Source organism: Bemisia tabaci, chromosome 3, assembly GCF_918797505.1.
Source record: "Bemisia tabaci chromosome 3, PGI_BMITA_v3".
NCBI lineage: Eukaryota > Metazoa > Arthropoda > Insecta > Hemiptera > Aleyrodidae > Bemisia > Bemisia tabaci.
Window position 1 is genome coordinate 51501083 of NC_092795.1, and position 26216 is coordinate 51527298.

At 38.9% G+C, this 26216-nt stretch overlaps 1 protein-coding gene across 1 annotated transcript in view; it reads left to right on the plus strand.

Annotated features, from left to right (window-relative positions):
- The first annotated feature begins 549 nt into the window (after positions 1-549).
- LOC109036183 (lipase 1) overlaps positions 550-26216 on the plus strand; it is a 30385-nt gene continuing 4718 nt past the window's right edge. The window contains exons 1-6 of the mRNA XM_019050162.2: positions 550-1046; positions 15602-15783; positions 16700-16814; positions 21287-21533; positions 22891-23043; positions 24623-24707. Of these exons, the coding sequence (XP_018905707.2) occupies positions 15678-15783; positions 16700-16814; positions 21287-21533; positions 22891-23043; positions 24623-24707 (706 nt within the window). The 5' untranslated portion in view covers positions 550-1046; positions 15602-15677. The remainder of the gene's footprint in view (positions 1047-15601; positions 15784-16699; positions 16815-21286; positions 21534-22890; positions 23044-24622; positions 24708-26216) is intronic.

Here is a 26216-nt window from a genome sequence, read left to right on the forward strand (position 1 = left end):
TGACAGAACGTGCTATCCGGGATTCTAAATTCTTCAAAAGGAACTCAAATTGGCGCTTCGTTCCGTTTGACAGATATATGTCCAATTTGACTAAGTTTTGTCATAAATTTTCTCATTTTTGCAGGAGAACGCTCACTTATGAACATTATTGGCCATCTTGTTTTGATATACCCCCCCTCCCCCTGTAACGCTGCGTAACGCTGGCAAAGACCCCCACCATAAACATGGGAATACTCTACCCACATGGATGGGTCCGGTACTCTATCGTTATGTGACCTATCCCAATCGTAACAGCGTGACTCACACCTCACAGAGGTCGAGTCACGTAAAAGACGACTTTCGCTGGCGCATGGTCCAGCAGCGGGTGGCGCGGCGGCTGTCGGCGTCGCGGCGCCCCACGATGAACTTGTCTGGGGACGCGCGGCGCGTGGCGGGCGCGCGCAGCGCCGCGCCGGTGCGCGCTCAGCGTCACCCTGGCAGGGTCAACAGACTCGCGAAGATACAGTTGGCGGCAAGATCAAATTGTCCGCGGCGACGCGACGACGACCCGCTGCCCTAGTCACAGTCGCTCACGTGCCCGTTTCGCAATAGGATCGCTCTGCCCAGTGCCCAATGCCCAATGCGCTCCGATTCGCAGATGTGCAATCGAAATTCGCCGAAAAATCGCCTGCCAAGTCGCCTCTCCGGCATTTTGCTCTCCTTTTTTTAATCCGTCATCGCTCGCGTCGCGCGCTTATCTTCCGAATTGATACTTCAGTTACGTGCCATCGAACAATCGGTTGCATAGTCGGGTTTCGGTGGATGTGGTGACTTGAAAAAATGTATGCGCTCATAATGTGAACCTTTATTTGTGTGATAAAAGATACAAAAGTGACCTGTTATTTCTGACATCCTCGCGTTTATAGTGTTAATAATCGTCTTTATTTTTCTGGGTGTTTTCAAATTTTCTTTTAAAAATGATGGTTAATTTAATTGCTGTTGTGTCAACTTTTCTGTGGGGCTTTTCTCTCGCCCAATTCCGCATGGCTGTTTTCGACAAGACAACGGTGAGTTAGAAACGCTTGATGTATTCTCAACATCTCCTTGAGGGAAGTTTCTAAAAATATATATGCTTTGGGCTTCCTCTGCACGCGTGTAAATTCAATTTTACCGATTTTCCAAAAATACGTCTTCTACTAAAGATGCATACTGTGACACCGGCTCAAATATTTTTTCCAAATTACTGATTCTTGACTAGGCAATCCGACTGTAAAAATGCAAATATTTTAATTCGTCAGATTCTGCAAATTCCTTGATACGGATGAAGGTAAATTTTTAACTTACCTGTACTACTGTTACTTTATACTGTACCCTCTGTGATACTTAATCGGTAATTTTCTGGAGAATATCATTCATCTTAAGATTAAAATGAAAAAAAGGTCGTTTACAACTTTGCCTACACTAAAAAAAGAAATCGTTGTGCTCAAAAAAAATTTAGCCTATCGTATTGTTTTAGCAACATGTGAACGATTTCAGTCCAAGTTGTATAAGACTTTGCGCTTCTTGAATATAGAGCTTGTGTTTGGAAAAGGTTCAAGATCCACCTCTTTCTTGTCTTATATGGTTCTCGTCCAATTCATCTCGTCCGAGTGATATTATCGTGAAATGGCACGCTTATTCGCAATACACGCAAAAAAACAGCTTTTTACCGGACAAGAAGAGCTGACTTCAACGTCATATCAGTTCGCCTTCAACTTTTACTGTAGGCAACACGAGCTCCCACGTGGTCGAATAGTAGTATCCCCCTAAATGTATTCGGAACACACAAAAAATGTATTCACCGAACGTGGAAATCTAGCGAAATGGCAATTTGCCTGCAATTTTTAGTGTAGGCAACACGAGCACCCTGGTGGTCGAATAGTGGCATCATTATTGAGTGTCACGCTTGCACGGAAAGCAAAGACGCGAAAAAGTTATGCTTTGACTTTCTGATAGCTCACCTGAAATTATTTGAGACAGCAAGAACTCTCACTCTCGCACGGCCGAATGGCTTACGTGTGTGCACATGGTCTCCATAATTTAGCATAAGCTAAAAAAGTAAATTCAAATATAACTGAATAAGTGAATATTTGAAGCAATTAATTCAGAATTGTGCGTATTTAAGGCAATTAAATGCTATTGAAAAGGAATTTTGTGAAAATTTCAACTGGAAAATGAATACAAGGGACAACAAAATGGTAATGAAAATGTAATAAACTTTGAGTACACCCCATGACCGCTACGCGGTTCAACCACCCGAAGCGCCACACGCCTATGTGTGTTATACTACACGCGTTACTCTCGTGATTTTATTATACAGAGTAAGATTTTGAAGAAAGAAGTAAATACAAAGGCAAAAGTACTCAAGTGCCGAATGAAGAAAGAAACAAAGCATGAATGACCAAAAATTAAATTAGTTGAAATGCAAGACATACGTACTGTTACACTTAACACTATTATACTAAGGAGCTATTACGATGGTTTGAAAGCAAAAAGGGCTCCCGGTCTGCTGAGCGCTCAAAAAACGTATTAGCTTTACACTTTACTATGGGCTGAAGCATATAAATGGCTGCGAGGAAATAGACTGAAAGATGCTAGCTTATGAAACGAGTCAAGCGTGAAAGATACTCATTCGGTAAAAGCAATAGGTTACCCATTTTTATGACCGGGAAACCCCGCAACTGCAATTCAAAGGCCAAATACCTGTCCGTCTTATTCATCACATTGATTCTCGACATAATAAGACAGGTTAATCATTTTGCTCCTGAGCATTACATCATTTGTTTCCAGGTAAATGAACGGTGAGATTTTTCTGACAGCTACGTCTCCGATAACCATTCCCGGTCATGACTTCGCTCGGTCAGTGGTTACCATTAAAGAACCAAGGGCAAGTATCCATCAATAAAAAAACCCTATCCGCATCTAAAAATCAGTAGCACATAAATCGTTTCTAAAATGAGTCAACTTTTTTCGCTGTTTTACGCACGTCATTTACGTTACAGCTATTTGCGTCCACTAAATAATTAGAAATTAGTCGTAATGAGACAAAAAAAACGTAAAAGTAAAAGTTCAAAAAAATTTGTCAAAACTTGAAATTAGTCGGTTTCATTTTAGAAATATTAATTATTTATATACGAGCTAGGTTTTTAACTTAGCTCTTTTTTTTAACACGAGGTTATACAAAAACACTTCACACTTGGTCACATTCCTGAGAGTTTTCCTCGCCTTGGATGAGAATCATGTGAAATCCGTAACTCCTGCCTCGGGTATCAAAATGAAGAATGTTTTGCACTTTTTCTGCTCCGGCTGTTGGCTCGATGTTCCCGGAAATGAACTCGTCCACGCTTTTTTCCACGGCTTAAACTTTAGCAATATGCAGCCTGTCTCAAGACGGAAATTGAAAGTCACAATTGGTGAACTGATTTTATGAGTTGGTTTCCTTGAGAAAAATAACTTTCACGCCATTGGTCCCAGCGTTTTTCCTAACCACAGAATTTAACCACCCCCCCTCCCCCTTGGTCCTCTCCACAAAAAATTAGGAAGCCTTGGACAAAGCACGAGACAAAGAACATTAAAGTCAGGTTTTTTGTTTGATTTTTCCGCTCTAATATATTCATCCGAATCCGATAAGGAATCGCGTGCATGAGTAATTGAATGGGCGTTTCCACCCTTTTATTTCAAGTTATACCTACGAAATACTTACTCAAAAATAGAGCGAATAATGTCGCACTTATAATATTGGTGTTCATGTTTTCCCATTTTTTTGTGTGTGAATGGAGTACCACCAAAAATTTCACAAATAGAAAGACCAGATCCATAATTTTCTTGTATTACTTTAAGTACATAAACATATGAAAATGATCATTATTTAATATATCGTCCGCATGGCTGGATCCACCTACTTGCCGCCCATGGGCCGCCTATATTTTGCCACCCCCTTCTCATTCGATTTGAAACTCGATAAAAACCACCAAATGAACGTGCCAGCGGGGGAGGGGTGCACAAGACTCGTTTACTTGTGTTGAACACGTTTTTCGGGAAAGCCCTGTCAACACTACTAGCAAAAGTTCACCGAACTTTGCGTGAACGTTAAGTTTCGTAAACCTATCTCTGCGTTGACAAGGCCTTCCATTCATAAGAAATGAACGAAAAAATTATGAAAGATCAAACATAAATGTGGATTAATGATTTTGACATCCGCCGCCGCGCCGCGCAGACCGCACCGTGTTTGGAGCAATGCGTGAAGTATTCCGACAGTTTTGTAGGCGCTATGAGTTTCACGCCGACGACCGCTGCTGAACGCACTGTGTTTGATACAATGCGTGAAGTATTCACGCAGTCTTGTAGGCGCTATGCGTTTCACGCTGACCGACCGCATTGTGTTTGGCGCAATGTGTGAAGTGTGCATGCATTCTTGTAGGCGCTATCCGTTTCACGCTGACCGCAGTGACCGCTTACAAGTTTGATGCGATGTGTGAAGTATTCGTGCAGTCTTGTAGGAATGTAGCCGCTAATATGTGTTACATGCCGACCGACGCGCCGAGGGCTTCTCCTTTTCATCTCAAGTCCTCGTCATCATTTCTCTCTGAGTCGCGCCGTTCCTGGCCAAATTTCGTATTTGGTCTCTCTCTTAACTCGATTAATTAAAGGTGCTGTCTCTTGTATCACCGAAAGACGATAAGAAATTACTATTCTCTCAGGAAATGAAGGATTTTGTTTGTAATTTTTTTCTAAATCCGATTTTTTTTATACCTACATTTAAAAAAATTGCAAAATTTGCCGCCTGCTAGATTTGCCGCCATGGGCCGCGGCCCATGTGGCCACCCCCTTAATCTGGCCCTGATCGTCCGTTGACTCTGATTTTCTTACAAATGTGTATGAAATATAATGAACTATTCTTCTTACATTAACGATAGTAGCATAGCAATTTTGATGTAATGTATGTCAATAAAATTCTACTTTGCACGCATAAAGCCAAAAAACCTACCTAAAAATATCCATCAATCAAAGCTTTCAGTCATTTTTGTTGGATACGCTGGTTCCGGAGGGACTGTGACTTCAAGATGGTTGATAAATAAAATATTCACAGCCACCCATATTGATGCTCCGAACTCACTCTCATTGCATTTCAAAATAGAAGTTGCCTGACTTTTCCTTGACTCTTGCAGTTTCTCTAAAGTATTTCTTCAAATATCGAGCCTTACTGATTGCCTTTCAACTATTTTTAAATACTTTCCAGATAGAAAAAATTATTATGATTCAAAACTAGCAATGTCTCAGAAGAAATAAAAGAATAGGAAGTATGTATAGCTGGTCTAAAATCCTTCAACAGGGTAACCCTACATTTTCCCGAATCTATGAGTTAATTAAACTTCCCGGAATATAACGCGGAAAGACACATGCAGTGCCTCTGTCTGTGAAACAATACAATCTTCCCAACGTACTTCCTGAAATCTTTTCAACGTTTTAGATACTACGCACATGCATACACGCACCGAAAACAACAATGAGTGCCAGCTTTGTTCGTGCTAAGTTCATCAGGCATTGTGACAAACCCGAAAATTCAATCCTTTGATTTGTAAGTGATGATCACGGGTGAAATGGCCGAATCTTCCTCAGGGCATTGATGAACTTGATGAGGCTCCTTGATGAACAAAATTATTTTTATACCATCTGCTACCCCTCCACTCAAAAATGTATTTGGTATTTCGTTTCGCACAGGGCATCTATGATTTTGAATGTTAAAATGGTTTTTCAGCCTTTTGAAGAACGATTTGAAAATCGATTGATCAAGAGATGATTCCTGGATTTTCGGTCATTTTTTCAGAAGTATCGAGAATTCAAAAGTATATCCAGAGCAAATACCGCAAATTGAAAAGCAAACCTATTTCCGGTATTCACTTTCGACGTACTTTTGTCATTTCAAGAAGTTTCTTGGTCATAATTTGTGGCCGAATACCTGATGTTCTACATTTTGTTTTGATGCTTAAAAATTTCGAAAAAATTATCCTTCCATCCAAAGATTATCGATTAATTGCTCTATTATCAAGTCGTCCTTAAAAGTATCGAGGATTCACCTTAAACCCGCCTTCTTCCCCTACGAAAAATACTTATGAAGAAAAAAAAATCGGATCCATACTCTTTTTGAAGAAACCTCATTTTTATAATGCTATTACTCTGCTAAAGTTTTGACAAACCTCTTAAAAGTATCATTCATCAGTTAACTCACTCTTGTCATCAAAAACAATCACAGTTGGGTAAAGCTTTTATGCGCATTTGTGTGAAAATTAGTCGATTTGTTTACTTTCGAGATATCTTTTGCAGCGCTGAATCAATGATAGTTCAATGATAATTTTGGAAAACAACTTTTTCAGAGCCAATGTCTCAACTCTCTCAATGTTTTTCATGCAGTAAATAATTGATGTCGGCTATTAAATAATCAAAAGATTTTTTTAATGAATGCGTTGCAGAGAATAGTTAGTAGTATAAAAATAGAGGAAATAACGTAGATGGATTTCTTTGCTCGCACACATTCTTCAACCAGTGATGAGGCGACTATCCAGTGGCGTGGCGTAGTTTGCGATATATCGATTGTTATGCCGTTTAAACCTTTGGAAAATGAAAGATAAACAGGGTGTTCTCAGCGAACACCTTAATAATCGATTCTTTACCGTAAGTTTAAATGACAGAACAATCGATACATCACAATTCACGCCACGCCACTGCGACTATCGATACTTCTGAAACTATTGTAAAGAATCGATTATTAAGCTGCTCGTTCGAACAACCTGTTTATCGATCCTTTTCCATTGGTTCAAATGGCAGATCAATCGATATATCGCAAATCACGCCACGCCAGTCTTAAACATATGTTACCAAGCACCGGCAGCTCCACGCCAAACGCGATTTCTGGAGTCGGTAGTTGCTCCAAATCTTGATCCGCGCTGAGACCGCGCGAGGTCGCGGGGGGGCCTTACCTCCTGCGCGCTGCCGTGCTAAGCGTAGCGAATCATCGGACGAAGAAAAAAAAATGCGAATTACAGTAATTTTAAAATTGACTTTTTTACGACTCATTGTTTTTGAATTGGCTGGTATCACCAAGGCCCTTCGTGATCTTGTGTGAAATAACCGTCCTACGTTGACGGTCGGAGTGAATCCCTGCGCCTTCTACTCTGCAGCTGTGCTAAGGGAAAACGCCGTAAGAGCCTTCAGATGTTGCCAAATCTCCCTCGATAAAATAGTTTTTTATTAAAAAAAAGTTATATATTTTCTCTTGCAATTTTCAGATATATTAGATTGAACTGCGGACGAAATCGTCTGAAAAAATCGAGAAAAATATTCCAAATTTTAACAGAGAATTCATTTTTCATCAAATGAAATTTGGCAGTGCTTGAGGGCTCATACGACGTTTTTCCTAGCACGACAGTATTCTAAAGCTTTATGATTCACTTACTTACTGTTCATAATCCTCGCCCGTTAATATTGGTACTTTACATGTTCATATCACTTGGAAAGCCCAAAGGTTTGTTTTTGTACACTATAATTTTGCCTTCAATCCCTTTTGTGATGGACACATTTCTGTCTGGACAAAATGAGGGTCCAACGACTATTTCTCGCACTTGAATTATTTTTGGAATAATTTGAAGTAGCTTTGGGACATCTGACATTGTTTTTGTACCATAACTGAAATTCCTTCCGAAAAACAAGAACCCCAGTGATAAATCTTAACAGCATCGCAGCACGGGAAATATTCACTAGACGATCTATAAAACCTCCATTTAAGTTTAATATATAGGGAGCAATTATTTCTTGGAAGATGAAAAATTTACCGTGAGAGAGAAAGGGTAACAAAACCTCAAAAAATCTTCGATATTAACCTAAGTTGAGTTTGACGAATACTCCTATGGCACTCGATAGAAAGGAAACCAATTAATTAGGACAAAGAATGATAAATAACTCAATCAGCAGAAGCACATAATAGAATAACAGCTTAATCTAGGGAATAGCTACTAAAAAGTACAAAAAACCGGGACGTTTCGAAGTAATAACAATCTAATTGCTAATCCAAGAATTTTCGTCGATGAATACTTCTCGGAAGTAATGTAAATGAGGGTGATTATGAGATTCGTATGCTTCGGAAGATAAAGACTTCAACGCGTGGATAGAAAATGAGCAATGCTTTTGATGGGATGGTCTCAAAGACCGACGTTTCAGATCTTCTGTTTGTCGGTAAAAAGTCCCCGAAATAATGTATCAAATGACGATTCTGAGATTTTGACGAAGACCTCGCAGTCTCGGACCCGCAATGACAGCGAATCAAAGACTCACTTTTCTCTTATTACGGTTGAAAATGAGATTGCCATTTCTCAAAACGTCTTGGGTTTTTTTTTAATCTTTGGACTTTTTGGAGTCTTTGCAGCCTTTCCTCAGATTAATTTGTTGATTTATTATTAAAATAAGAAGGTAGTAATTTTTTTCTGCAAATTTTATTTTCTGTCAAGAATAAGCAAGTTATGCTCCTGCATTTTAATGAAATTAGCATTTTGAAATAAAAACTTTCCTTGAGGAGAAATAAATCCTGGAAATTTCTAAAAAAAATCCTAGAAATCCTAAAAAAACAGATCTTATTTTACAAAAAACTTAATTCCTTGCTGCACATTTTGATTCACATATCCCTCCCTCCCAACAATATCACAAAAAAGGTCCTTTTGACAGCCTATTTGCGTCAAAGACAACGATTCAAAAATGACACCTTCATTTGCAGTTGTCATTAATCATCATCACAATTGTCGCAATGAGCACTTGATGGCGTGTAAGGACTATGAGACTCCGTGACGCAAATTAGTTCGCGGGTCAAAGTTACTTAATCTAAGGAGGGAACTTTGTTCCGCTTTCAGCGTGATCTGACGTTATGCAAGGGATAATGATGAGGAAATTAATGCAAGCTTCTCGGGTCTTCCAACTTGAAATGGTCGCAGCATACATTTTCATTCTCGCACGGTTCAACGTCTTCGTAGAGGTGATTATTCAAAAGAGCGCCCGTTGCTTTCCTCCATAACTGATCCAGTGGCTAAGTGTGAATGATCGATTATCGATACATCTCCATTTGAAGCTAAGATAAATAATCGATTACTATTGTGTGCTTTGCGAAAACCCTGTATATCGATTCTTTTCCATAGGTTTAAATTGCAGATCAATCGCAAAACACGCGACGCTGCAGAACCAATCCTCAATTTAGTGCTCTGGTACGGTCAAAATAAGCGCTGCAATCGACGTCAAAGTACTCAACGGAAATTTGATGGTTCCGATGACGTCATAATTCCAGTATTCAAATTTAGTACGATCATTCGATCGAGTAAATTCAAAACATATGCACTGACGCAATTTTATTACACCTCTTCAAATAACAACTCGATGGCATTACCGTCCGTTCGTAATATTATTAAATTCCGAGCTTGCGCATCCAGCAGATCTGCTAATTTATTTGAATTGGGTATTCGAAATTAGTTCCCATTACGGAGTGAATCGTAAGTGGCCAATGATCACACGACAAAATACTAGAATGTTCGACTCTTCATTCATTCATTTGAATTGTGCGTATTGATACCGTAACCGGTTTGTACTTGTTAGCTAATGTGAGCTGAGTTAATACAGCAAGTATCGGTACCCATATTTATCGGTGGAAAAATACAATTAAGTCTCAATTTGAAGAATAATCGTCTCCATCAGATACACAGAAACTAATATCTGGGGTGGAGCAGGAAACAACATACATGCGGACATGTCTCCCATGGCGGTAGGAAAATTCCTCCCCGACACAAATCGTTACTAAATAGAATTTAAGATGAAAAGTTCTTTTAAAACATGTTGAAAATGTTCAACTTCCTAGGCTAGAGACTAGAAAAATCTATTTTGAATATTTAATTCTCTAGATTGAAAAAGCAAAAAAGGAATTGGGACGAAAAGTGGATTTAGGCCCAACAACTGGGATTCATCTCAGCTCTTAAGAATGCATAAAGAATTTAATTGAAAAGGAAAAGGGGAAAATAAAACATGATCGAATTGCATTATCATCGTGATAAAAGTAAAGACACACAATCATTATAAGTTGCCTTTCAAACTTCTTTTACAAAGTCGATGACCGCATCACCCTAAAAATTCAGTTATCATATCGAATGAATGATAAAGTATCATAATTAATGAGGAAAGTAAACGAATAAGGATGTATTGATTGAAAAAAAAAGTTTTTTAAAGCGTCGTATTTGCCATAGGAGGTGCCAAGGAATGTGACACACTTTGATGCTGAGGAGCTTTTTTGTTTGAGAAATGCAGTAATTACATCACCAAAATAACAACATCGGTATTAAGATGAACGACACAGAATGAGGCGGCTTGACTTAACATTGCAAGGTTGCATTCAAATATCAGGAAATTTTTACACAAAGCCATATGACCTACATGAATCTTGACCCACTCTTGGCATCGCTGCAAGAACCGGTTACTTTACAATCTAACTTCCTGACCACTGGTTCCTAGTAATTTCCCATTGATGCTGCCACCATTTTTGAAGCGTGCATTTACACTCAAGCTGTTTCGAGATTTTGGGGGCAGATTTCTACGACGACAGTGTTTGAGCAATAAAAAAAATGAACTGAATGAAATCACGTAAGTTGTTTTAAGTTATTGATAGCGGTCGAGGCTCAAGCATGAGAGGTTCGAGGAAGTGGGTTGAAGGCAGTGGTGATCCTTGCAAGTTGGCAATACGTTTCATTCTCCATTTAAATCTAGTAAAAATAATCGATTCTAAAAGGGCCGTCTAAAATGAAGTTAATCTCTTTAAAAAAGAAAAATAGGTCATCATACGCGATTAAAAAATTTTCCGGAAGAGCGTGAGCGGCCCGGCGCACGGTGTGTCGAGTCAATTAGAGAGGTTGGACACAATGTGGAAATTTCAAAAGCTTATAACTTCGTTTTTACAAATCATTGAGGGATCACAAGTTATTCTATTGGTTGCCTCGTGAAAATTTCTTCCAGGAGCACCCATTTGAATTTAAAATTTGACGAAATAAACGTTAAAATTTGCAGTTATTAATCCAAAATTTCATATCCGGCCCTTCCCATTCCCTCCATCCACTGTGCGGCGCGGTGCGGTGTACTGCTGTGCTAAGGAATAACGCCGCACTGGGAAAAAAATGCGCTTGGCTCAAGCATGATGATTCTTGAATTCGTCGCCAAGAATTTTTTTCATCTTGAATGAAGCTGCATGTTTCTTGATACAAGAAAAATAATTCTTGGGTTAAGCAAAAACATAGTTTATGTTAAACAGAAAAATTCTTAATTTAAGAAAAAATACCTCTTGGCGGCAAATTTAAGATTCCTTTTTTTTCGGTGGCGCAAAAGCCTTGAGGCGTTGTAAAATTTTCCTTGATAAAATACAAATTTGTATTGATATTTGTGAGTAGGTATTCTTCTTCGAATTCTTAAGGAGATTCTATTCGCACTTTAATCTAAAGTACCTGAAGATTTTGGTTATAGATAAAAATAAATTTCCTCTGAAATAAATATTTATCCACGATAGAAATCCGGCAGCCTTCGAACACTCATTCGGCGTTTTTCCTTATTACGGCGCGGTGTGGTACATTTGAACAGTGGCGTGGCGTGAATTGCGATATATCGATTGCTATGCCATTTAAACTATGGAAAAGGATCAATGACAGGGTGTTCGCAGCGGACACCTTAATAATCGATTCTTTACCGTAGGTTTAAATGGCATAACAATCGATACATCGCAATTCACGCCGCGCCAATGCATTTGAAAACGAGGGACTCGTCTAAACAAATGAATAGTCGGACTAATTTTGGCGTCTTGCGCAACGGTCTGTCTCTTCCTCAGCTGACGAGATGCTATTCGCGGAGAGATGGACGTGCAGAGGTAGCCGGTCAAACTTCACCCCGGGGCACCCAACGCAGGAGTGATGCCGGCGCAGCACCACAGCAATTAATTGCACGCTGGAGTAAGCTCGGTCACTGGGACATTAAAAAAACCGTGCAAGTGCTCGTCAAGAGCCCGTTTCCGATTGAGTAATACGACAGACACATGCTTCCGTATTTATTTTGCTCACTCACACACAGTCATTGAAACGCCGCGCGCCGGAGTTTTAACTGCTGGATAATATAAGGAGGTGTATACTGCCGTGGTAAGGAAGAACGCCGTATGAGCCTTCAGACGTTGCCGAATTTCCTTCGATGAAAACCGAATTTTCTGGGAAAATTGTAAATATTTCTCCTCAAAATTTTCAGACTATTTTGTACGCAATTCAATCAAAAATATCTGAAAATTTCAAGGGAAAATATGCTTCAACTGCGTCAAAAATACACTTTTTATCAAGGAAAAATTGGCAACTCTCGAATGTCCATACGGCGTTCTTCCTTAGCAAGGCAGTATACACATGGGTCAGGTTATAGACTGGTCGCTGAAAACAAATCTACCCTCTAAAGTTTAATGTTTGCATGCACAATGCAAGCATCGAAAACAATGGATCCGAAATGAGCTCTTGCCCATTTTAGTCGGTTAGTTAATTTATTTAAAGACATTCAGCGTATTTGGCTATTCACGTCTTTTTGGACGATGGGTCTCTCTGAAACTTGAGATACTTTCTCTCTGAAAAGGGCCTTTACAAGAATCACCACTGCTATTCTGTAAAACGGAGGATGAATTAACGTGGAGACTTTAACGACAGGGTAGAAAGAAGAACCAATCTTTCTTCACATTTAACATGATCGGAATGGGGACTAAAAAGTGTAGGAACTCCATGGCAGTTTGAATTTGAATATTTTACTGATTCTAAATTACTTGTATTTAAAATTTGGATTTTTACTCTGTATGAAATGAAATTTTTGATCGAAAGAAGATTACTCGAACAAAATGCCTCTAATTGATTCACCAAATTTCATTTAACACGAAGAATCATCGCGTATTTTGAAGTAAATCATTGTAATGAAGAACTCCATTTCTTTATGACGCTTCCATTAAATTAAAAAAAAATCTAGAATGTGACAACTAAGAAAAGATAGGACCGTACTTAAGGGCTAGCTGTGGTGGGGATTTATGGAGTCTAGTTTCCCTTCATGCATTGAAAAAGTTGTCTACAGAAAACCTTTGCTCAATTTTAATGAAGTATTGCTCTTCATTCTATATTATTCACAATCTCGACAGAAAAGAGCTTAGCGCAACTCATTACCTACTGAATTGCCACACTCAGAGTTAAAGTGTTTCATTTCGATAAAATAATAATATAATTATTCTATTCTCAGCAGCTTCTCTCCTCTAAAAGCAGAGATCAAAATGGACAAAAAATTGAATTCAATTTTCCCTGTCTCTTCTCATATTTACAATAGATGAAGCTATATAAGCGAAGCTAATTTATTCATAGGGATAAAACACTTTTGGCAAAGTACTTTTCTAGCACTCGCATCTAAATCAGCTGTCATCCTTAGTCAGACTCTCCTGTAGAGTTCGAGGACACTCGACATCTTGCTCATATAATTTAAGATACGAATGTACTGCGCATTCTTCGAGCAAGGATCGATAACACCCAGTCAAGTGGCTTGGCAATGAAGAATTGAAGTTATATCCCACCACATTGTATGATATGATGCCCACACGTCAAATGCGAGCCTGGACGCACTCGAATTATTATTATATTTTCCTTCTTCAGAAAATTCTCGGTTAACAAATTGGGAGAGACCGTGCGCCAAACTAGTTTCATGTTGATTTGGACATATTGAATTATTGAACGCAAAAATCGGATGAGGCCTAGTGGTTTTACACACCTCCGCACACACTTAATGGTTTCTGACAAGAGTATTAACCGGGTTTTCCCACCGACCACCATGAAAATTATTTTGTACGAAAATATATAATATTCCTGTCTCAAAGAAGAGTAGTGTCTTGTAGCCCAGTGATTCTCAAAGAAGAGTCCTTAAATCTTAATAGCCATATTTACTTTTACGAGCAATTTTAAAAGCACGATTTTTCACTTTACCCTCGTGGGCAAAAAACCTTGCACAAAAATATTATTTTGAAACGCAATGCTCCTAAGAAAATGCAGTCACAATTTTCGTTCTGATTTGTTTTTTGTATGTTTTTCTACAAACTTTCACTGGGTCTAAGTATCTGTTTTAAACGAATCATGAAATAATAAATGCACTATTCCAGCAAAACTTAAAATACCAGATTCTTTTGTTTCGTTGCTAATTAGTAGTAAGCATTTTTCGTGTCCATATTGGCAAAGACGATTCAATTTTAATATCGACTCAAAATAATTCTGAAAGACATCATTCAAATGTGAGAAAGAATCTCTTTATTGAGACATGGGTCCTGGGACCATAAGAATACGTGCATAACAAAGCCAATATCACAATGGAGATAGCTTCTTTTGATATGAAGACGACCAATTACATGAGCAAACTGCGCCACTGCCAAAATAGGCCCCAAAAAGGCTCTTTTTACAGGTTTTGGGGCCTTTTTCGAGAAATTTCTCACGCACAGCCTCTCAGGGTCCTTTCGAACCTTTCCCTCCTCTTTTGTATCAGGAGGAGTCCCCGATTCTCTTCCTTGGAAAGTTTGGAGACAACTCGGCCCTGGCCAATCAGAGACAATGGTGAAAACTGTATGATTCTGCAGGTTGTAGTCATAATTACTACGGCAGCTTTCTATGTATACCTCTGTGCTTTGTAATAGAAAATTGTTCCGCTTACTGTAATAAAATTTTATATAACTTTTTGAAGAGTTTACAAGTAGAAAATTTTTTTATCAAAGGAGGCTATATACATCAACCACTATCTGCGAACCACTGGTTTAAAAGACTCGACCAATATCAAAATAAGGGAACGTAGTACGCACCTCCAACAAGTATGCCCAAGTGATGGGGATCCCCAGACAGTGTTGCCAAATTCTGCTGAAAATTCTTCACACCACCCCATTAACTCAACGCAAAATGACCAGGTTTTTGCACGCAATCTGGCAACTTTGTCCTCAGGGTCCCCAATCAAATTATTCGAAGCAAAAATATCTTACATCCTTTTATTAGGATCTGTTTATTTGGGCCGAAGGCCCCTTCAATGGTTGTTACAAAAATATGTTGACGGCGAAACTGCAAAAATGAGTATCTCGGTTGCAGTTTTTTCGAAATCTCTACTACTATTTTGTATTTTAAAAGGAGACCGAATAAACATCATGGCTTGAAGTTTTCACAGAATATTCTTCACGTGAGAAGAAAAAATCACTAAAATTTTCAAATTATTATATTCAGTAGTTTTCCAGGTATAGAAAATAAAAAAAAATGTGACAGGAAGTTTGCAATGGCCGCAAACCGAGAAACGCATTTATGCGGTTTCACCATTTATATTTATTACAAATAAAATTGAAAATAGTCGAGTTTGCTTCATATCGGTAACAACGTCATGTGCATTTGTATCATATTATGGGTGAAAAACTGAATCAATTACTTCAAAGGAGTACATTTAAATATACTTGGAATAAATACACTTTTAAAAACATGTCTGGTATTATTTTTTACAGGATCAAATCGGGACTTTCTACAAATACCCAAACAGAAGTTCACAAAGTTCAAACAAAAGATGGATATATTTTGACAATGCATCGACTGGTCCAAAAGAGCGAGAAACCTCCAGTGTTACTCATGCATGGATTGATGGATAGCTCTGTCACGTGGCTTTTAGCAGGCCCAGGAAAAAGCTTGGGTAAATCTTTCTTGCTATACCTTTCTACATATATCTGTTCCTGAGATTTTTTTCCCCAAATCGAGAAAAAATATCTCAGATACATATCCTGCAGTAATATCTGGCACAAGGATCGTCCTGCACCTCTTTTGGATACAGTATTAGTATAATATGTGTTACGAGACGATCCCAATTTTGGGCTGTTCGTGATCGGCCTGAGAAAAACTGGGCACAATTGAATCTGGCCGGGGCACATTGCAATCGGCCCGTAACATATGTGCCAATTCCTCTACGTCACTCATCACCAATCAATCATGACAATTCAAATCAGACACTCGTTGAATGTACCAGATCAGTTTGAGAGTCCATTTATTGATGTTAGATGTACGTTCTTACAAATGGAACTACGAGATCTTTTCGTTGTAAAGTGCAGTTTTAATGAAGGAGAAAATTTGAAGATCACCATGACAAAGAATATAATAAAACGCAACAAAAATCTACAACTAATCATAAATCTTTTTAATACAATTTTCACAGTGCTGTACTTTTTAGGATTACTTATCAATTGGAGAACTCGAGAGAAAAAAAGTTTGGAAACGTGAAGTGCATAATTAGTCAGCATATAAATATCTGTTAAAGAGACATCTAGCCAATCTTTTTTTTCCCCAACTATTGGAAGTGCGTGGTTTTAAAAATTTACTGATGCGTCTGACCACTTTCATTATTATTGACGAGTTGTTGAGCGTAATTAATAATTTAGCAGATCCTTCGTATGAGTGAAAAAATAGGATTACAAGTTAGAGAGATTATTCTTAGATGATTGAAAATATGGGAACAAAAAGAAAGTTGGAACATCTACGTAATTATATTTTAATGAACTGGAAAAAGTGTTTTAGGAAAAATTTCATGATAAATATTTCATATCCTATTTCCTCAGGTTTTATGCTGTTTGATCAAGGTTATGACGTATGGATGGGAAATTTCCGAGGGAATTTCTACTCACGAGAGCATGCATATCTCCCGACATCTAGTCAAAAATTTTGGGATTTCAGGTAAAAATATTTGATCTTTTACTTAACAATGGACCACTAGACAAGGTACGAATTTCAGCATTCTGATACATTTTCTCAATCAAAATTTCATGTAGAACACGATACGCACAACGAAATTACCAAAATCAACTCCTGACGAAGATATTTAATGATTCTTGATGCGTGGATTCAAACCACCCGCTCATGAAAACTCAATGCTCTACGTGATTCACATCGCGCGCTAAATGTTTATCATGACAGTCTCTGCGATGTAAAAATCTTCAACTTCAATCTTGACACTTTGGCTCAGCTATAGCAAATTACCAATAGTTTGAACAACACATGGTGGAAAATGAACATTGCTCGATTGAGAAGCTTGCTGAAACCGTTGTAGTGCGCGATTTGACTCACGTAGAGCTTTGAGTTTCTTGTGAGCGGGCAGTTCAAATTCCTCGTAATCATGCGAAATAAAAACGTTAATATCTTCGTTAGAAGTTGATTTCGGTAATTTTCATAGTGTGAATCGTGTTCTACGTGAAATTCTGGTTAAGAAACATGTATCAGATTGCTTAAATTCGTACCTTGTCTAGTGGTCCATTAAGGAAAAACAATCTTAAAAAATTCATCCATCCACCGGCCTCTCGATAGATATAAGGATAAATGCATGTAAGAGACGAAGACGAGAGAGTAAAAGTAGATATGAGACTTCAACACCAACTGTGAGAAGTTTACCGCAAACATGCATGTCTGAACATCCAACTGCTTTCGTGCGCGCGGTTACGCACCAGTTTAAAGGTTGTAACAAATAAGCAATGAAGAAAATATCTGCTTCGTAACAAAGGATGCCGGATTGTATAAAAAAGAGTCACTACATTTCAAATTATCTGCGACTAGGGTTCATTTTAACATTGACTTGGCAATTGTAGCCATCATGACTAGCAAGCTTGTACCTATTTTTCAGCCGTCTCGCCTCTTTTAGCTGGTGGACGCTTTTACACGGACTGCGTTCATTGCGTCATTTAAAACTGATTTTAAGCTGTAATCAATCGTCTCTTTTTATTTTTCATACAAAAAAAATTCTTCTTTTTCGATAGGTTGAAAAGATACAGAGAGGGTTATGCAAAATGGCCAAAAAGTGACCGAGCGGAGTTTGTATAAACTAAACTTTGTAGGATGATTGTATAGGTCATTTTGAGCCTAAATTTGGCTGCTTTTAAGCGAAACCACAGGGAATCAACGTTGCCATTTTAGAGTCGTAACTCTCAAATATACTACAATAATCAAAAAAGCTACCGAATTACACAAGCTGTCTGATCAGTAGTTTTGGCAATGGACCTATAGATCCATTGATTTTGATACACTCTCTTTACAATATCGATATTTCGTTTTTGTCGGGCATCACTGCCGTTGCAGAGAGATAGATAATACCGTCGATTTGATAAATCGACAGTACCAACTACAGAATAAGGCTGTATGCGTGTGGCTGGGCGTGATTAAATGGGTAATATTCAATGCCGGCAACTCCGCCTTGACGTGAATTCCTAAAAATCCTGTCAAAGTTTCAAAAAAGCGCAAAATATGAACTGGCTTTTCGAATTTTGTTTGGTTCATGCGTTTTCTCCCACACGGAGTCGCGAAACGTACGGGAACGAGCGTCAAAATCGGGTTTCGGGTGTGCTGACGAATTTTTAAATCAATATAACTCGGATTCCCTAAGCTTTTCGGAAAATTATAACATAGCAATGGATGCGAAATCGAACGAACAATCATTTTGACAGGCTTTCGTTCAATCTTCTAAGTCAAATGCTTCCATACACTCATCTCCGCGCTTTGTCAGTGCCCCACCAAGGTTCGGTGGAGTCGAAAATTAACCAAATCAATAAACGGGAACGAGCAGGCTTTGACAGATAACTGATTGCATGATCAGTTATGTTGGCTAGCTATCGAGTCAATCCTTGGCTCTTCCAAGGCAAGGATTGGTATTGATTTTACCGGCACAAGCGCAGAGGAAATCATACCCGAGTGCTTTTATGCTGAAAATAAAAAGCTACTACTTTACCAACAAAAGAAAAATTATCCGTGTTCCTTCCATTTTTTTAGAGTTTTCCCCGTAAATTATACAAACCATCAGAGGGGTCGTTGGTAGTTCCGTCATTTTTTGAAAAATTTGATCTTTTGAACAAAATTTATGAAGCATAATTCTTCGTTTAAAATTTGACTGACGACAGTAGTTGTGAGGCTTGTGTTTTTGACTGCAAAACGCGATAGACTGGAAAAAAAATTGCTTGGATACAGAGTTCAGACTTTTAATAACATGCAATGACAAGAAACAATACCCTTGATTCAATCCGATTTTTCCTTGAATCGAAGAGCCAAGCCTCTTGATTTAGGCGGAGTTCCCTTTAATGGACCACTAGACAATGTACGAATTTCAGCTTCTGATACATGTGTCTAAACCAAAATTTCACGTAGAACACGATGCGCACAACGAAAATTACCGTAATCAACGCCTTACGAAGATATTTAATGATTCTTGATGCGTGGATTCAAACACCCGCTCATGAAAACTCAATGCTCTACGTGATTCACATCGCGCGCTAAACGTTTATCATGACAGTCTCTGCGATATAAAAATCTGGCAACCTCAGTCTTCACGCTTTGGCTCAGCTATAGCAAATTTCTTATAGTTTGAACAGCACATGGTGGGAAATGAATATTGCTCAATAGAGAAGATTGCGAAACCGTTGTAGTGCGCGATTTGACTCACGCAGAGCTTTGAGTTTCTCGTGAGCGGGCAGTTCAAATCCTCGTAACCAATGTGAAATAAAAAGGTCAATATCTTCCTTAGGAGTTGGTTTTAGTAATTTTCATTGCGATATCGTGTTCTACGTGAAATTTTGGTTGAGAAACTTATATCAGAATGCTTAAATTTGTACCCTGTCTAGTGGTCCATTCCAGCCAAAGGTCCGATTGAATCAAGAGTATTCTTTTGACAATGTTTTTAAGAATCTAGACTCTAGATCCAAGCGACTTTTTCTCCAGTGTATGACGTATGATATCACTGAAAGGCTTGAAACTCATGCTGCCTTGCATGCTAAGGAAGAACGCCATATGAACATTCGAGAGTTGCCAAATCGCCCCAGATAAAACATGTATTTTTAAGACAAAGTATGCGTATTTATCCTTGAAAGTTTCAGAAATTTTAGACAAATTTGCGAACAAAATTGTCTGGAAAAAGTGAAGAAAAACATTTAAAATTTGTCCAGTAAATAAGGTTTTTATTGAAGGGAATTTGGCAACGTCTGCAGGTTCATACGGCGTTTTTCCTTAGCACGGTAACATGGTACTCGAGACCGATAGAGGGGCTCACCATGCTAGTGTGACCCCGGCTTTGGTCAATGGGGCTGAAATTGCTTTGTCATGAACCTAAACCAAAGTTCTGCTCATCGTTGCCAAATATACTTGAAATGCTTTGTTTCCATCACCAGTAAGATAGTAAAATGCATATTTTCGAGACAAAGTCGTCAACGCTGTCATTCGACGCGTTGCGCACACGCTCACTTTCCAAAGCTCTTAGCCTTCTCTGCGGTCAAATGTTAAATGAAGCAGTTAAGGTGTTGTCATTGCACGCCGAAACTGAAAGCATTCTTTCCGCAACTTCGGTCACTTCGAGTAGAATTCCGGGCCGTTGGAGCTAGTGCTAAAATTTTGTTTGCCTTTGTTAAGTATTTCATTAAGAAGCAACCGGAATTTTAAGTATTATATTCTCTGTCTCAGAGAAAATCTTGGAAAAGCGCATTTTTTTTGTTGTCACTTTCGAATTATACATCGATGGCTAAAGTGCGAGCTATCTCCATTGCGGTGTTTGAAAATGTCCGCTTCTATTTTATTTTTTCGAAGAGAAACAAGCTAACTTTTGACATTTTTACAGAATATTCTGCTAACAGAGACGATAAGTTAAGAAAGATATCGACTATGCGATACGCGTTGACTAGTTTTCCAGGGAAATCATGACACATGATAGGAAGTCTGCAGCGTCGCAAACGGAGATATGTGGTTTCACACTTTGGCCTTCAATTTGTAAAAATATTTGATATGCAGAGATTAGCCAACCTTCCTTCAAAACTAGAATACAAGGGCTGCGTATTTCTGTAAACAGATCAAAGTTTGACCTAGATTCGAAATTTTACTTTTGGTGTGAAGAGTGAATCTTAAACTTAAAGACATCATCTCTAAAAAGCAGTTGAGCTAAATATTGTGATGCTCTTCTGAACATTAAATAAGAAATCGACGGAATCATCACGGTAGTTGCAGATTGCTTTGCACAACAAAAAATACACATTTTTAGGGAAAAAACCTAAATCTATTGAGGTTTCATTCAATACTGTCATGTTTAAGGTGAGCATATCTTATTTGCTGTATTTACATAACCACCAGCTACCAATTTTAACTATGTATTTAACTCTTATTCCTAACGTGTTTTTTCTGAGCAGTTGGGATGAAATGGGACGGTTCGACGTACCTGCCTTCATAGACCATGTACTGCAAGTGACAGGAAGAGACCAGCTTCTACACATAGGCCATTCAATGGGTACGACAACTTTCTACGTGATGGCATCAACGCTGCCCGAATACAATGAAAAAGTCCTCGCGCATATTAGCTACTCACCCATCGGTTTCTGGAGTCACACGAACAGTGCATTTTGGAGAAGCACTGTGCCCATTGAGAAGGCTTTCTACGTGAGTGAACACTCGTTTTTTAACAGAAATCAACACTGCCGTGCTAAGGAAAAAAACCGTATAAGCCCTCGGACGTTGACAAATTTTCTCTGATGAAATACGGATTTTCAAGGGAAAATGTGTAAAATTTTCTCCAAATTTTTCAGAGAATTTTGTTCGCAACTTAATCAACAATATCTGAAAATTTAAAGGAGAGATATTTTTTTCTCAAAAATGAATATTTTATGAGGGAAAATCTGGCAACACCCGAATGTTCATACGACATTTTTCCTAGCACAGCATTTTAGAGAACAAACTTTCGGAGTGCTTGTCACGCTAGCATTACGGTCAGCCATGAAACTTATCTCTCTTCCTTCGAGATTTCCATTTCTTAGCCCCCGCATTTGTCCAGAACTCGATTATTTTAAAAATTTGATCTCATTTTGCTATTAGGAACCACCATTTCTTGCTCATTTATAGTTGCACTTATCTGCGAGGGAAAGCTTATGGTGCATCCGTGTTTCTAACATGAGCCGGAAGTATCAGTTTCTTATGGCAAATCGTAATGCAATTAATCCTGGAAGAAGTAAAAATAATGTAGTGAGATGAGATCTCTGAGAGTCCGTGCAGAGTGTGCAAGCATTTCAAAATCACGAGTTGAAAAACGCTGACTCTGCGAGTTTAAATATCAGAGCCAAACAGAGCGGAGCGGCGTGCACTGCGTGCAGCCAGCGCGAGAGGCTCACTGGCGCCTGCAAACCTAAAGAGATACTTCACGCATTGCGCAATGTTTGAAGTATCTACTTAGGTTTGTAGGCGCCAATGCGTGTTCCGCGCTGACGCCCGCTCCCCGTGCCGCGGCATGGCTCCTCAAGCAACTATTTCACAACAAAGGTGTTGCTTAATATCATTCGAAATTGAAGCGCCCCATCATATGAAGAATGACGGGCATCCTTTAAGAATACGCAGCGTTCTCCGGAAAATTAATCAAGATGCTACGGCACAAAAAGAGAGCGGTAGTCCTAAAACTCATCAAGTCCTAGCATCCGTATTTAATAAAGTTTAGCATAACTTTCAATATTCAATAGAGAAAAAAATGACTCGATTTAGGCTGAAAAATTCCTGTGTATGCCGTCAAAAATATTTTATTTGAGTCTCAATAATAATTGGTACGTGAACCAAAACTCCCCTGCCGAAAAAACGCGTGGACGTAAACTACTGGAAAAAGCAGGTGCGCTGACAAAAAATCCTTGACAAAATGTCCTGTAACCCACGGGACAGTAATACAATCACCAGTCCATCTCACTATATAATGGGAATGTATACGTGTGCACCACCACTGTAGGTTATTCTAATTCATTTTATTTGCATTTTACAGGAATTCTACTTGAAATCAAAGAACGGCGCGATACTTATGAATGATGAAGCAAACACGCTGAAAACATTCTGTTTCTTGAATTCGGGCACCGCGCGCACATGTAAAATGCTGCTCCATCTTGCGGCTGGTTTCAACGACAATCTCGATGACCCAGTGAGTGTATAAAATACTTCATTCTTGCTGAGAGAATAGCTAATTTTGATGATATTGAGTCCACGTGTCATATAAACAGTTGGTTTTTTGGTCAAACCAACGCAGTACCACTGCCTTCCCATGCAGGGTGGTTATTTACTTGTCTACTCTATTAACCTTGACACGCGCCAGCTGATTTTCAAACAAATTATCAGAATTCACTGTATTTTTCTTAAAGCGGGTCTAACTAGACCCAACTGTTTTTCCCGGCCGCATGGTCGTAAATTTCGTATCAAACGGCGACTCTCTCTGAGAATTAAATTTGGTTTCCCAGAGACAAAAGATCCTCCTTTGGCCTCTTTGGCGACAACGGGATGCTTTTACTTCCAGAGATCCGCCACTTCTATAATGAACTTTCTTATGGGAGAAATGACCTACTTGGTGGATGATGAGCTGCGGGTCAGGTAATGAGCCAAACAAGTTCGCCAAACTTTGTTATGTTCGCGAAACGAAATACCCAACACGTTGTTCAACAGCCACCAAGTAGGCAAGGTCAACAGTTGATTGTTTGGGCCCCGAAAGTGAAAGTTTCGTTTCAAGAAGGAAGGAACTAAGCAACACCAGGTTTTGCCATATTTAATCGGGTAATTTAATATTTACATGAAAACGGTCGAACGGATATGTTTTGCAAATTTCTGTGAATTTACAGCATAGTACGAATCAAATTCCATAAAATTTTCAGGGATCCGCACAAACGCTTTCTTGTAAAAAATTAAATTGCCCAGTTAAGTTTAGCAATAACTGATGTGACTTGGTTCCTTTCTGCTAAACTAATTCAATTGAGGGTCTCTTCTGGGTCGCCATTTTACTTACATCATGATAAACTTCTCAGATTTTGTAAAAGGCGCGTGCACGTTGGCCTTAAAAAACAATTGCCACACCGGTTATCGAAAATACGTCAATACATATTTTTGATTACTTTATTTTTATTGTTTTTTATGAGGACTGTTTCAAAAGAAAGTAACTTTCGGTCATAACTGCAAACTCACTGCATTGAATTTTAAAATATAAAATCTCTTTCAAATTAGTTATATTTTCAGATTTTTAACGCTTCTTTTTCGATCTAGTTGGTGGCGTAAAATTTTGGACTAGTTTGGTGTAAATGTGAGTGAGTGCACAGAAAACGACTTCTTTGACGCACTAATGGTCTGAATATGACACACTTCATCGCGTCATAAAATTAAGAGTAAGCCCAAAAAAAGGAAACTTTTTTACAAATTTTAATTTTATGCGGTGGTATTTAAGGCACGAAAAATTGCCTAATTTGGTGACCACTCTCATGTTTATTTTTGTCGACATTAAATTCATTATGTCTTATTAATTTGTATTGAATGAATTCCCTTGAGGTGGTCTGTTTCAAATATTATCCTAACTCATTTTTATCGTAGAGATGCAATTCCCCAAGATTCAAAACATAGTCTCAGCAGAAATCTGATTTTAAAATTTCCGTCAAACCGCATTTTGTGTTTTAGAATGTACGGTTTGACTTATTCTCTGTAGTTGAATTTTTCACTATTAATAATATGAATTTTCCTTTCAGACCGTGTTCAGCGTTTACCTGAATCATGTTGGGTCTGGGTCGTCAATAAAAACAGTGATCCATTACACGCAACTTGTCAAATCAGGTCAGTAGAGGCATGTGCCTATAAATTCACGTTATGAACGAACTCCTAGGAATGCACAGTATCTCTTGTCGTATCTGCTAGTTTGAAGGGGACTTTATTGACCCAACACTCTCTGCGCAAAGATGGGTCGGTATTCGTTTGCACAGCAGCTCTAAATACCATGATCCGCAGCGAGTTATGGCAGCCAGACTTTTGAATCCCTAGGTCAGTGCAGGGCCGGATTTAGGGGGTGGCCACATGGGCTGCGGCCCAAAGTGGAAAATTTTGCAATTTTTTAAATGTAGGTATGAAAAAAATTGGATTCAGAAAAAAATTACAAACGAGAAAAGGCGACATTTCTCATTTCCAGAGAGTATAGTAAGTTCTAATTTTGTCGTCTTTCGGTGATGCAAGAGACAGCACCTTTAATTAGTCGAGTTAAGAGGGATGATAGGTTGCCTAAGAAGGTGCTAGATTGGGTTCCTCCTGGGAGAAGACGTAGGGGACGCCCAGCAAAATCGTGGATTGGTGGCATTCAAGATGAAATCACAAGATGCCATCTACCAGATGACCTCTGGATCAATAGGCAAGGATGGCGATTAGGTGTCGCAGAGCGCCCGAGCGCGCTGTAAAGCGACTGGAATGTATGTATGTAAGAGGGAAACCAAACACGCAATTTGGCCTGGAACGGCGCGGGCGCAGAGGGCAATGATAACGAGGACTTGAGATGAAAAGGAGAAGCCCTCGGCGTAGCGGTCGGCATGTAGCACATATTAGCGCCTACAAAACTCCATGAATACTTCACTCATTGCGTCAAACTTAGTACGTGAGCACTCAGCAGTGGTCGACGTGAAACGCACAGCGCCTACAAGACTCCATGAATACTTCATGCATTGCATCAAACACAGTGCGGTCAGTGCGGCGCGGCGCGGCGGCAGAAGTTAAACTTATAAAACCACATTTATGATTGTTCTTTCATAATTTTTTGGTTCATTTCTTATGGAAGGCCTTGTCCACATAGAGATAGGTTTGCGGAACTTAACTTTTGCGCAAAGTTCCGTGAGCTTTTGCCAGTAGTGTTGACAGGGCTTTCGCAAAAAAATGTTTCCAACACAAGTAAACGCAACTTATGCACACCTCCCCCTCCGGACCGTTCACTTGATGGTTTTTATTGATGTTTCAAAACTAATGAGAAGGGACGGCAAAATACAGGCGGCCCATGGGCGGCAAGTAGATAAATCCGGCCCCGAGTCAGTGGCGATTTCGCAAGTTGGCAAGACAGTTTTTCCTTCATTTGAAGTCATTAAAAATATCGATTTAAGGTGAGGCAGCTTGCCTCACCAAGAATCTGTTGTTTTACGTACATTTAAAGGGAAGAAAAATGGTGCTACCATCTTTCCAGAATCGTCACTGCACTCAGTCAGTTCTCTCCATTCAAATCCATGCGACTGAATACAATTTAAAATCATATAAAATTATTTTTATTTTAATAAAAAATTCAAGAAAACAAAAATTGTTTAGATCCTTTCC